The sequence below is a fragment of the Dermacentor variabilis genome, chromosome 7 (genome assembly GCF_050947875.1).
Source record: "Dermacentor variabilis isolate Ectoservices chromosome 7, ASM5094787v1, whole genome shotgun sequence".
In the NCBI taxonomy this organism is placed as follows: Eukaryota; Metazoa; Arthropoda; class Arachnida; order Ixodida; family Ixodidae; genus Dermacentor; species Dermacentor variabilis.
In genome coordinates, this window is record NC_134574.1 from 126,940,149 (window position 1) to 126,954,205 (window position 14,057).

The 14,057-nt window shown below is 47.3% G+C and overlaps 1 protein-coding gene across 1 annotated transcript in view; it reads right to left on the reverse strand.

Annotated features, from left to right (window-relative positions):
* Window positions 1-273: 273 nt before the first annotated feature.
* LOC142588845 (uncharacterized) overlaps window positions 274-14,057 on the reverse strand; it is a 148,600-nt gene continuing 134,816 nt past the window's right edge. The window contains exons 16-19 of the mRNA XM_075700664.1: window positions 8,486-8,615; window positions 6,171-6,341; window positions 2,919-3,032; window positions 274-563 (exon numbers count right to left, since the gene is read on the reverse strand). Coding sequence (XP_075556779.1) covers window positions 423-563; window positions 2,919-3,032; window positions 6,171-6,341; window positions 8,486-8,615 — 556 coding nt within the window. The 3' untranslated portion in view covers window positions 274-422. The remainder of the gene's footprint in view (window positions 564-2,918; window positions 3,033-6,170; window positions 6,342-8,485; window positions 8,616-14,057) is intronic.

The window sequence follows — 14,057 nt, forward strand, 5'->3', positions numbered from 1 at the left end:
AAATTTAGTCCACGGCGGCTACAGAAATGCGCGACATGTCCCGGAATACCGCGTGCTGGTTATCTGGAGTGCGCCAGGTGTTAATGGAGGGGTCCGGAAGGCGACACAGTGCGAGAACCGTGCGCCCCAGCCGTGGCGACGACGAATAGAAACTGGCGACTGGTCTGGAGTTCGTGCATAGCGTATCGCATCACTGGTAGACTCACTGTTAACGCACTGGTACCAGCACAGCATGCTTCGCTTACACCGATTCCGTCAGATTTATAACTAGACTTCTTAAAGAAAATGACTTTATTGCTCGCAAGGCCATCATTTTGTCAAAGTGTCACTACTCCGGGTGACACTTCTGCTTGGCCACTGGTTTCCGACAGGTGACGCAGAGCACGGCTTGCACGGACGCCCATTGGCTGCGGCTTAGTGCGTCACGCAGCGAGCGCCGACTTGATGGCCTTGAGGCGGACGAACTTTCCTTTCCCGCAGGCACCTTTGTAGTCGTCCATTTCAACGTTGTACACTGCTAGGCCGGTGAAATTCTGGGGCATCATGCTCAGCCGCTTGTTCGCCTGTGGAAGAACAACAGGGAAAATTAACGTTCACGAAAACTGGCCTTGGTTTGCCGCCATGCCCCAGCCACCCCCGAAAGGACGGCGACGAAGGCGAGCTGCTGCGGCTTCAGCACCTTCATGTTACGGCAAGCGCAAGAACCAGTGCATGCAGCTAATAATTATCACAATCACTGTCATGACCAGTCTATTTTATGTACACTGCAGAACGAAGGACTCTCCCGGTGATGTGTTGTCTCGGCTGTCTTGTGTCTCGTTTCACCTATGCTTGCTTCCAATTACACGCTATAGCAGTGGCTCTCGATAACGGAACCAACTCTCGAAGAATATTCTTTTGCTGGCTGTAGACAATGTTACGAACACCTCGTTCATGACATTGTCTACAGCCAGCAAAAGAATATCCTTCGAGGTTCATGAACACTTCGTTTTTGAACATCACCCATTTTCATCTCAACATCAGGTGTCGTAGACCGTGTTTTCCTTACATGGCACCCATTCTGCAGCCCTAGTAGACCAGTGGTTATCCACCCTATGCATTATGTGGGCTTGTTAACTTCATTCGCTCTAATCCACACAACTGTATCCGTGTCTCTTCCCATTAGGGCTACCATTTTCTCTACTATATTGTGGCAAGTAGGCATTCCCTGTGTTCCCGGCATACAGCGAGCCTTCGAAAGTCAACTTTCCATGAAGTCGAACATTCTCCCATGCAGTCGAACATCATTTTTTTTCTCTCCCATGCCTTCAAAAATGAAGGCATGGGACATCCACCGCGCTGTAGATCTCGGCGTCGCTGTCGCCAAATACCTACGGAAATTCGTGAGCCGCTTTACGAAGTACGAAGTAGAATGTGCTTGTGTCCCAAGCTGTCCGGGGCACTGTAGCTGATGAACACAACGGACATTTTTTATTCGGCGATTGTTTCCGGCACCGAACGTCTAACGTTATGCACAGGGTAACGTCTAACGTTACCCTGTGCAGGTGGATATTAGCTAATGCCTCGCTGTTAGACCCCGACCACGGTTTCTGACCGCAGCTTGCACGTGACTCACTACGCAGCTTACACCACAAGTACGGACTTTGCACGTGCAGTGCTTTGTCGCGTTCCCATCAAGTTGGATAGCTCGTAGTAAAGACAATTATTCGGAGCTGTACACGCATTTATTTTCCCTCCCTTCTGAAACTACATGAAGGAAGTAGGCTAATTTATCAAGCTTTTTTTATGAAAAGAAATAATGAGGTAATACCAACCCATCGATGAGGATTTCAAATTAATTTGATTAACTCTGAGCGGTTATACGATACGCTCGCGTGGTGGGTAGCAGTAGCCATGGCCTGACGGTTACATTTTGGATGTCCCAATTTCTTTTTCAGAAAAATCCCTAAATATAAGGTCCGCTAAAGATAAGATCCGCTCGGTGTGAACGTACCCCCGAGAAAAGCTGGTCACATGTGATGGCTATTTTATAAGAATATTGCTTACAATTCTGGTTGCGGTGACAGCCGCAGTGATTCCAGTCACGAAGAGAGCACGTGTATCGTGACGTCATGACGCGCCCACCGTCCCGGTACCGAAACCAAAACTACTTCGTAGAGATATGCATGACGGTAATATTTAGGCAATAATCTGTAGTTATATATCTATAGCAATAATTGATTGAAAAATATGTTTTTTTTTTCGGAAGAGCCCAAGGCTTAACTTAAAAAGTGTTTGCCTTTATTTAAGTCACAAGAGCCAAACTACAAAAAAGATTCACGACGTCACACTGACGTACCAGGGCTGTGGCCTCGGAGTGAAATTAAAGAAAAAAGTGAGACTGGGACCTACATCATTTTAATCAACGTTTTGCGTGATATTAGCGAGACTGGAGCTCTCTCAATCGGCTTATTGTTTCTCTTGTGTTTCTTTAACGTAACCAGATACAAAATTCATGAAGCTGCAGCGAATATTAGTTGCACGTTGATCGACGGAACGCCGACTAACCTTTCGTTACACTGTCGTGATCGAAAATGTACTCCGAAATTTGAGGAGAGTATCGTTCTGTGCAGGCATAAGAGCGGTGAAGTGCGCTTTGTGGTTTGGTTTTGCAACACAGCATTTTATTAATAGTGGTAGCGCACTTGCCTACTGGGTATCATAAACAGAGATTACTTCGTTAACATTTCGTGAATGCACCAACGCGTCCATGAACTGACGGGTTGGTACTGCCTTCTACCGAGCGAGCGCACTTGTGAGACCTTCCGAGTTCATAGCCGGCGAAAGGCGAATGGTTGGCGTTTGTGTTCCTGCTTGGGTCGTGTTTTTTTCACGCCTGCGTTTCACTGTCACGAAGATTAGGCCGTAGCTTGGCTCACCTTCTTTGTGAATGTGCTTGCGGAATCGAAGAGAGCGAGGAACTTTTTGTGCTCGTCCGTAGCGTACAGGGTGCCAGTGTCCTCGCTGTCCTTCTGAGTTTTCATTTTGCACACCTACGAGCAATAAAAAAAAATACAAGAAAGTTGAGTATTCCAGCAGCCTTTATCGCCTCGTTGTGCGTATTAATTCCGTTGAATATTGCAAACAATTTTTAACATGGTACCTGCATCTTTGGAAAAATTTCGGGACGAAATCGGCTAAACAACTCGCCTTATTACTGCCGGGAACAGTTGCATGTTGACGCATCGACACCGGTAGCTGCTGAACGAAAGTATCTGTCTTCCGGCAATTTCTAAAAACGAACTCCACACATATGGACCTATATTTTAGCAAACATATATATCACAAGCCTTACGGCAGAGCACGGCACTCTGACGAGCAATCAGCACACGCCCTATTTAATAGCGCTAGGGCCATAGAGTTTCATACAATCGCTGTAGAGTACTGTGGCGCAAGTTTCTACAGGAGCTGCCAGCAGGGCAGTTCAGCGAGCATGGATTTGCATGAACTTAGTCCTGGCTTCAACTCATTTTCAACAAGGTACTGCTTTATAAAGACAAACATTATTATCTGCCCGACGTCAGGATTAGAACACACGACCTCTATCATAGAAGACCGAATTTGAGAATATCCCGCCACGGGCGCATGGATAAGCAAAACTGTCGCAATCGGCAACGATTATGCGTGTTCGCAGAGTATCGTCTTCAGAATTCAAAGACAAAGCAGATTGCTTTGAAACTTCGGCCAATCAGGGCAGAAAAGGCGAAATAAATGAAGCCACAGGTACGTCTGAAGCCACAAGCACAAAGACCAGACAAATCCATGCACTAAGCCTAATTTCCATGGATACTGAACAGTATGCAGCGCCAGAGTTCCCTCTAATAATTATTGCAGGAAACTGGCCGTCAATACTCCATCAAATCTGAAAAATGTGCAGTCTCGTGCACATGCCCATTGTTCACGGTCTGGCAAAAAACTGTCCGCCCACGACGCGCGATTTACCTCCGCAATGCGTATACTCACTCAGCTATTACGCTCGCCACTCTCCGGAGTGCTCTGCATGTAGCCTGAGGAACGAGCTCCCGTGTTCGCAGTCATAAAGCTGTACTGTGCAATTGCTTCGCGGTGCAAGCGAACGCTTCGTAAACCGGCAAGACGGAACAGCGCATTTCAACAAGAGATGAGCAACACACTTTGACAATAAACGCTCCTCGCAACAGCTAGAACAAATGGCGGAGAAGCGCCCCCCCACCCCCTACACAACCTACCATAGCCTCTATGCCATCGGGCTTAGATGCTATGATGCTTCTAAGAAAAACTAATTTGGAGAATATGCATCCGTAAATATAGGCAGAGACAAACGTTGCGATTACCTTTTGCTGTTGTTGATAAAGGAAAAGGGAAATTGGGAAAGAAAGGCAGTCCAACTGACAAAAAACCGCAGGCTGTGAGAAAAGATTTCCCACATCCGCAGCCGTGACCGTGACTAGTGATAGCGAACACTAGTATGACAACGTTCATTACGCACATACATCACAAATGGCCTAGAAGTTGAGTGAACGGACAGACGATGCTGTAGGACGAATGGTAGAGCATCGAACGCGTCAAGCTGATGTGATTTCGCCTCTCACAGGCGGGAAGTTGTCGTTAGCTTTCATTCCTATTTCCTTCATTAACAACACCAAAACCATGAGCTTCATTGTCTGATAGATTCATACAGTTGGTACTAAATGTTAAGCATCCCAGTTCCCTTCATTCTACAGATCTTAAGTTACGTTGCAGGGTTTTACGTGCCAAAACCATGATCTGATTATCAGGCACGCCGTAGTGGCGTTTTCACTAATCGAAGCACACGGTGTTACGGTTGGCGTGTAACACCCCAGTAAAAAAGGATGCTCGAAAGACCCGAAACGGAGGATTGATTCCTAATTTGATATGGTTGTCTCGTGCTGTTGCCAGTCTGGCGGGCACCCCGCAGTGTTTACAGGCCCCTTTGTGTATGTGCGACCAAGGGGAGAAACCTTTTCACAAACTGTGCGACTGTAGGAGGGACCCTTTCCGCGAACCAACGTCGCCTAGAAGAAAGGATCAGCCGTCCATCCCGGACCTGCGGGTTGCCACCAGCGGAGGCAGGCAAGTGCAACGTCACCTAGGAAAGTGGGAGCAGCCGCAAAGCACCAACGGGGAAGTGCAACATCGCCCAGGCAAGTGAGAGAAGCCGAAAAGCAACGAGGGAGACTCAGTGCATGTCACGTGACATTGACGTGAGCAAGATCCGGCCTACGATTTTAGTGGGCCTATTTGGGCCCCGCAATGTACCTTTATTTTCATTCGCCCCCCCCCCCCCCATTCTCTTATCTTTCTCAAACCCTAGAATAAACTAGAAGTATCGCACTAGAAATCGTCTCGTCCTTGCCTGGTCGTCATGGTCTACCGGACGCCTGCAGCGCACCGACAACGCCACGCTACCCAATAGTAACGCCGGTCGAGCTTCGAGAAACAGGCGTCGCAAGAACTGGCGTTTCCGCATTTCGCCCCCATCAAAATGCGGCCACTGAGGCAAGGATTCAAACCCGTGACTTCGTGCTTACAGCCCAATGCCGTAGCCACTATGCAACCACGACGGGTTCTACAGGCTTGATAGAAGTTATACGGGATGCGAGTTTTAAATTTCATTATTTGATAGTGCAGACCGTACCAAATTAACCACAGACGCTATTTGTTCGAATGTAGGTCAACTTTACTTTTTGAAAACATTACCCGATAGAAGCTGTCGACCAATATTCGGGACCAAAGGATCTCGACGTATAGTCGTGAAGAAAGCTAGCAACATACCGAGCTATCGGAGCTCCTCCGACGCATGCCGTATATCCAATGCACTCGAAGACACTTCGTTTGAGGTGCCGAAGACACCTACCAAGCATAAGATGAGGACGATTTTTCTCTGGCAGTTCCGACGAGGAACTGCCAGAGGGGCAGCGACCAGCGAGATTGAAAGAAAAAAAAAGGGCTATCCTATCCTTGAATTATTTTTCATTTCTCGGCATGTTAGATATGTACTACTGGTCGACCTATATTCGTGTGCGACCTACATTTGAGTAAACACGGTATTATATGGACAGCTGTGATGAAATCTGAGTGCAATCGAAGGCTCTTCTTACGGTGGTGAAAGACGAATGGCGCATACTCACCGACGAGTAGTCCATGTTGAGGCTGCTCTCGGACATCTCGCGGGCAGCCGCTCCGTTCCACGTCTTCTTCATGCGGTAGGTCCTCGCGAACATGGCAAACGACAGCAGCGCGTACTTGCCTTGGCTCGAGATCGCCTCCAGCTGCTCCTCCATATCGTCTTTGATCGCAGCCTGAAGAAAATTGCGAGGGGAAGGCAGGACATTCATTCATTCATTCATTCATCACGTCTTGTATTGAGCCTGGAATAAGTCGAGAGAAGCGGACAGTAAAAACGAATTCATTCCTTCATTCATTCGCCAAAACTAAGGCCATGACGTAATGTGGACGTCAACACCTCTGCCGCTACTGCGAATGAACTACTCCTTTCTTTACTCGCATTAGCAGTGTTCCTCGAGTCATCCGACTCCGTTTACCGGCTAACGGGCCCCGACCGCCACCAGGTGTACTGAAGTCAAGCCACGCTTCACCCGAAAGGGGTTAGCATACCCTAAGACAGTTGGCCTCCACCCCGAGCTTTCATTTTCGTCTTTTTCTGGCTTAGAAAAGCTATACTCTCGCTGCAAATGACAAATTCGTTATTACACAAGTTCGATATTCCCATCTAGCTCGACCTAATATTTTCCTTTCATGTCCTTTGTCCTGCGAGTGTTCGTTGCGGTTTCTCTCTACGGCGCGGTGGTTGCACAAGGCGCCGCCTGCTACGTCAAAATGGCGAAGCACCGACATCAAACCACGAGTAAAAGGCGCCCACATACTATACCTGAATGACTGTTGTGCAATATCAGGATTACGAGGATTGCACTGTTTCCTTATATTTATGTTCCTTTTTGTGTGTGTAACCACTATCACTGCATATGAATACTGGATCATTGCATTTCAACACATCATTGTGTGAAAAAGAACGCTCAATAAACTGAAACAAACTGAGCTCAAAGATGATCGCGTGGCACAAACCACATTAAAACTCTTTGGAGGACGCGCGCCGAGTGCTGGTGTCAGTATCAAGGTGTGCGATCCTTACAACAGTGCTTTACTCCTTCGAAACCAACGTTTGTAAATGTTTCTTCGATTACGCTTTTGGTGGGGTCGATCATCTTTCATCACCAGTCTCTGCGATTGAAGCGATCGGTCCACTTTACTGCGCTTGAACTTATCGTGTGCAGTTCTGGGTGCACAACAAGTTCTCGGTGTACAAGTTCTGGTGTACGCCCAAGCAAATTTCTCGGTGCGCCCAACGAGTTCTGGGTGCGCCAAAAAATGTTCTGGGTGCGCCAGAAGCTGCGGGTGTGCCAAAAATTGTGGGGGCGCCAAATTTCTTGGTATGCTAAAAGCTCTGGGCGTGTCAAAACTGCTCGGTGCGTCAAAACTGCTGGGGGAAGTCAAAAGTCCTGGAACCTTTCAAACATTTAATACAGAGTAGGACAGGTAATGACATCGCACCCACACCACTACGCTGCCCGTAAAGAGCCGTGCCAGTGAATCACTAATATGTATTAGTCTGAAAAGACCTAAGATGAAAGGCATGCCCGGTGAATGTAATGTTTCATAATATTTGTTCATGGACTGCCATTCTCAAAATTCTCAGGAATGGTTTGGTCAAGAACGTAAGACGTGTTACAAGCAACTTTAGTTATACAATAATGTAGCAATATAATCCGTGCATAGGGCGTGGATAAGCGTACAGCATACATATACCTAAATATATGCGGAGCAATATTGCAAAAGGGGGAGTTTCGCCCGACCGGCGACGTACTTATAGCGACAGCAAGATTTAGCGTTGCGCTCAACCAACTCCTCGGATGGTGTTTTAACTATGCGCTGATACGACATACACGGGTGCGGCCTAAATATCTGGCACCCTTGAATGCTTTAATACGCTGCGTAGGGCGTGTAATAGTATCGCACAGACTACACTGTGCTACCAGTGTTTCACTTTTTATTTAACAGTTATTTCACTGCGCTCCACGTTGACAGTGGCGCCAGTGAATTAACACTTTTATATTGTAAGAAGTAACATTGTTTTGCGTGTTCTAATTGTCCAAAAAAAATTTAACATAAAGAGCACGCACTGGGGTATAATGTTTCATGACTTTATTGCATGCTGCAATTTTTTTAAAAAAATATTCTGCGGAATATTTTAATTAAGACTGCCCTTTGCGTGTACGGCATCAACATATTGCCTAACATATACATAAATGTGTGCGCAACGTTACAGCGACGGCGAAAATTCGCCATCGCAGATAGAAACCAAGCACGCACGGACATGCCCTCTAACGTGGACGCACTGAGGCAGCACCCGCATATTCTCACTCACCAGGGACAGAGCGTTGTGCTCGGACAAGTCCACATCGTCGGGGTTGGGCGCAAGTGGCCAGTGGTCGCCGGCGGGGCCGAAGTTCTCGGTATGCAGCTTGATGATGACCATGGTCAGTTCGGGGAAGTCACTAGCATTCAGAACGAGCAGCGCATAAGATCAGTAATGTTGTAAGTTGGGCCAGTTGGTGATTCATCATCATACCTTGCTGGTGAAGCAGCGCACCGACACGGACACAGTGAAGACACGCAAGAAAAGACTAAAGGAAGAAAAAACTGTAATACGAATGTTTGTTAGGGGTGCAACAAATACGATAGGATTGCACACCATGATAGATAGGGATAGATAGGTGCCCTATCTGACGCCCGAGTATGCGCGGGCGAATGATTAAAAAAACGCCTTTATTCCTGCCTTGATCTTGCCTTTGACGCCCGAGAGTGCGCAGGTATATAAATATGAAGCATGTGTTCTGAAATAAAATAGTTGCGAGTGAAGCGAGTGTCGTCTTTTCTTGTGTGTCTTCACTGTGTCCGTGACAGTGCGCTGCTTGACCAGCAACGTATGATGAGCACGTAAGATGCACCGTCCTAGACGTGCGCTCTATAATCGCGCCGTCATGTAACGCGACAAGGCAAGGTAGGTGGCGCTACGATCACGCATCACATAAAGCCCCTTAAACTTCGTAAAGTAGTGCCACGCTTTGAAGAACGCCGCCTCCTCCTCCAGCGCTCAGGCCGAAGCCGACGCCGCGTCGCTATTGGCCTAATGGCATCACGTGGCCCCTTGCGCCGGCTTCTGTTTACAGTCGCGCTTCAGTGCCATCTTTGCTCGAGAAGCGGCGCTTGTTGGCGGCATTCCTTCCGTTCCTATTCTGTGTTGTTTTGATCTTGTGAACGCCTCGAAGGATATTTTGTGGCAAGTGCGACGTCGCTTCACGTCATTTTCTGTTACCATGACCTGCTGCGCGTTTGGATGCCAATGTAGTTTTAGCAAAGGCAAGAATATGTTCGCGATACCTTCCGGTAAGCGTAACGCGTTAAGAACGAAGACATAGCTTCACCGAATCGGGAGGGAGAACTTCCGACCAACTTCCTCCGCGCGACTATGTGATGTAAGTTGTGGCTCTCTCAGAGTATTGTATGTGCCAGGCTTGCGTATTGTGCTGCGGGCAATAACGTAGTAGATATTGCACAGTTCACTGTGCATGTTGTCATTTGTACGCACGCTTCAACATGATTTTTACGCAACGTCTGCTTTGCTTATATGCGCACTACGTGGTCGTGTTAGTCATATTTGGTGCGCTTAATCGTTTTGAACGCCAACCGGCTTGAGTTCGCGGGCACGCGAGGTTGCGTGCGATAACGTGATTACGAAATTATTAAGATTCAGCGCAGTCCTTTTGATAAAATTTCAGTCTCGATCATGAAAGCGCCTCAGGAGAGCAACTCTCTGCCTTTTGTGGTTACTTACTAGCCTTCTTTAGATAGACTAGCTTTGTTTGCCAGATTTGTTCGTGTTCCTCGTTGGCGGTCGCCCGGTGGATTTGCGATACAGAGGCACCGATGAAAAGCGTGCGTGCTCTCCCGAAACCGTGTTACGCGGTGCGTTCGTCGTCGAGCGACCGCATCATAGGTAATTGAGACGTATGTGCTAATTCGCGTGAGCTTTAAACTGTGCGAAGCTAAAGATGCGGCGGTGGAGCCCTCGCAAAGAAAACGTGCGGTCGCCCGCCCGTTCCCTGGCTGGTTTAGTCGTCGTTCGTGCTTAGTCGTTAGCTCGTTCGTTCGCACGCTCGTTTAGTCGTTTGCTCGCTCGTTTAGTTCGCGCGCTCATATAGTCGTTCGCTTGCTCGTCTATGCCACTATTAGTTTCAACAGTCATTATGCCTAATTGAGACGCGCTTGCTGTAGGACTCTTAGGCTGGTGCGTTTATTTACGCAATGAGACAATAAATGGTGCACACGGACTTGTGACTGCAAAGGCAAATCTGTAATGTATCTATGTGAAAATAAACTGTTAACTTGCAACTCGAATGCCGTTTCATATCATTTTAACCTATGGATAAAACATCATTTCACTTGCCGCACTTTCGGCCGCGTCATGGCGGGGGGATTCTTTGCGCGATTATGACTTCACTAATAAAGTCATGTCTCGCAAATGTTACTTCAAAGGGAGTGCAACCGTCCTGAATGGATGCACCTCAGTGCAACTCGGTTCGCGACAAGTACGTCACTTAGTGAACGGACGAACCAACGCACGATGAAGTGTTATTCGTGATAAGTCATTAAACTGAAAAAAATTACTGAAGGCCACAGTGGTCTTGTTTGAGATTGAGTCAAGCATTGTTATCGCGCTCCCGCTTCGCGCACGAATGCTAAAAACTCATTTTATTTTCTTGTGTACGCACAGTCCCGACTCCATGATCGACCGCGGCATTTCTGTCGGCGTTGAGACACGAGAAACACAATAGCACCAGCGCCCACCTCAGGCTTTGCGCGCGCTTAGATTGGCAAGCACGCACGTTGGCGGCACTGTAGCTTGTAATACACTTTCGAAGCTCCAGAGCAGTGATCTCCGTCAGCCTTTGTAGGTCATAGCTCATACGCGCCGCGAATTCACATGCTAAGGGCGGCGCGGATTCTTTAGGCAGAGGGCTTGCTGGAAGCCAAGAGGTTGTCATTCGATAGTAAACGTGTTATTTACAACCATTCGCAACAAGATCTTGCGACACGCCCTTGACAAATGATGCGTACCTAATTGTAGGGCACGCGATACATTTGCAGTCGTCAAGGCACAGCGTTAACACTCCTTCAGATACTTTTTAAAGAAATAGTTATCAAAAATTGAAACAAAAGCTGCCGTTACCGAATTTGTACAAGCATCCGACTAGAAATTCTATGCTGTACACGAAGTTACGCGGAGCTGGAAAGCCAACGTAAACGCCTAAAGAGCACTGCCTTGCTATGCGTGCATTCACTCTGCGAAAGGTCTGCTGCGCTCGAGCATCGTAGGCGGCGCCATGGTCGAGGAGGGAGCGTCAAAGAGAGGAGAAACAAGGAGGAGTGAAGGCGGAGGAGGAGAGTGGCACTACTTTACGAAGTTTCAGGGGCTTTAGCATCACACAGCACGCAACGCTGACGGACGCTAGAGCAGCTGTTCGCAGCATCTGCCCTTATGAACAAATAAATATGGCGTGCTACATGACAGCAGCTGATACGATTGTGCTTGACGTGAGGTGCGACTTTGTACAGCCGTGACCCATATGAGAGGGAGCACCTAAGCTTTTTCAAACGCCCGTGGGGCCCATACACACGTGCCATTCATAAAAGTCAAAATGGTTCAATGATACAAAAAAGTTATTAAGGGAAACGTTGCATACCAAGTTCCTAGATTTGAGCTCATATATAGCGAGTTACGGTCGCCTTAAAAAAACTTCGCCGTTCTCCGATGTTGATGACGATTGTACGTTAAAGTCAAATTGACCAAGCTGTTGTCACACAGAAGAGACGAAGCACATCTGAGCATATTAACTGCCTAACGACGAGTAAACGAAGAGACGCACGTATACGTTCGCACGGCCGCGCTCGGGGCATAGCTTCCGCAGAGCGCCGTCTGCATTCGCGACCAAGGCACAGTGGCGCATTGCATAATGGAAGCTCAACACATACAAAACGATTCGCGATTTGCCGCAAATTTCACAAACGTAGTCGTAGTTATATCAGGAGGTTATTCTGCAGAATACATAGTATGCACGCACGTCATTCAACGATACTCCGCGACTTCCGGTTTACGGCAGCGCCATGTTGGGGAACCTATAGGCCTATGCGCGCGCCTGTTGATAAGGTACCCCAAGATGGCGGAAGGTAGCGGAAGCAGACGACAGCAGTGGAAGTGACGTCACGTGCATACTATGTATACGTAGCAGACCAAAGGCCAGTTCTCTATGAAACGCGTGGATTGATACATTCATGGAGAGTTTTAGGTTTGGTGGGGGGCAAATGATTTGCGTACGCAAAAAGTAGGGGCCACAGTACAGCGCCACGCAGACCCCTTCTGCGCATGCGCAGTACTGTGGCCCCTAGTTCTTCCGTACGCAAGCCGCTTGCGTCCTCTGACCTAAAGCTGTTTTATGTGAGCACACTCTTTTGTATCCTCTTCAGTCCCATAGTTCCCAGTTGTGTACATTCTTTTATTCCTTTTCAGGATTAGCTCAGCAGCGATTACGTCAAATATCGAATCCTAATTTAATGTCTGAGGTATGCGGAAAAGTGTAAGAACGGTTGAGGCGCATTACTGCTGTAAGCCTTTGGGAAAATTCCCACCAATTTGCTGTTTATATATATAAACAGCTCTTGGTGAACTCTTTATGTTTCGAAGCGCACAGCTTATGATTGGCCATGGTTCCCACTTCAAAACACCTTCATTCTGTGTTTCTGTGAACGGATGAGAAAAAGTAGAGTTCTTCTCAACTTCTGTTGCTGCACTCCTTTATACCCTCCTCAGACCAGAAGCCCGCTCAGGGGCACATAACATTTCAAGTCGGCCCTCATTATCGACTAGTATGTACTGTGAAATTAATATTTCAGTATTTTTCATTTGAATACACAGGTTGGATGCTAGAGGCAGCATCCCCATGTAAATGGAAAAAGTGTCTCCTTGCGATCCTTGTCATTAAAAAATCATAGATGATCGTACATGATATAACATCCCTCGGTACGCTGGCTTATTGACGCTGCATCCTCTTTTTTATATTCTTTCTCTCTCTCTTTCTCTCTCTCTCTCTCTCTCTCTCTCTCTCTCTATATATATATATATATATATATATATATATATATTGAAATTTATATACTCGAATTCTTATACTGAAATATATGTACTGAAATTTCGCAGCAAAGTCGCAAATTAGGGTCCCGATCGTTTAACACGACACTTGACAAAGTTATTCGCTTGGTTTGTCGGGCAAAAATTACGGCGATGTAGCCATCGTGTGCACCGTTGACACATTGAGGGAAATGTACTAAATATGGCGTCCGTGATGCCACCTTGTCACTTCCGGCGTCCACAGCAATCGTGGCCTTGAACATTTGTCCCTGCTAATCACCGGCAGTTCCTATGTGAAGACCAAGAAAGCCGTAGACTAAGGCAAATCGGAATTTTTTTTTTTCGACGAAGCATGCACAGATAGAGCGCAGAAAAATGAGCGCTAATAAGTTTCGTAACTATATACAGAACAAGCTGCGTGAGGAATGTCAAACCACCGTCGAAGTCAAAGCAGTGTTCAGCAATTGAAACGCGGACACTGCTACAGAATTCACCAAGGGTGACGACTTCAGAGAGTAGACCTCGAACAGCAAGTTTTGGTGTCCTAAGCGTTATATTTCTCGCCTAGGCGAGAAATGGTCCCAAGATTTTGTTCATGGTCCCAAAATCTGGTCTGGTCCCAAGATCTGGTCCCAAGAACAAGATCATGGTGTCAAGATCTTGTTAAAGGGGAAGGGTTTTCTATCTAACTGATCTAGAGCTGTGCAGAGGTCATGTCTCATTTTCAAAAGATGGGCAGTAGCGGCGGCAA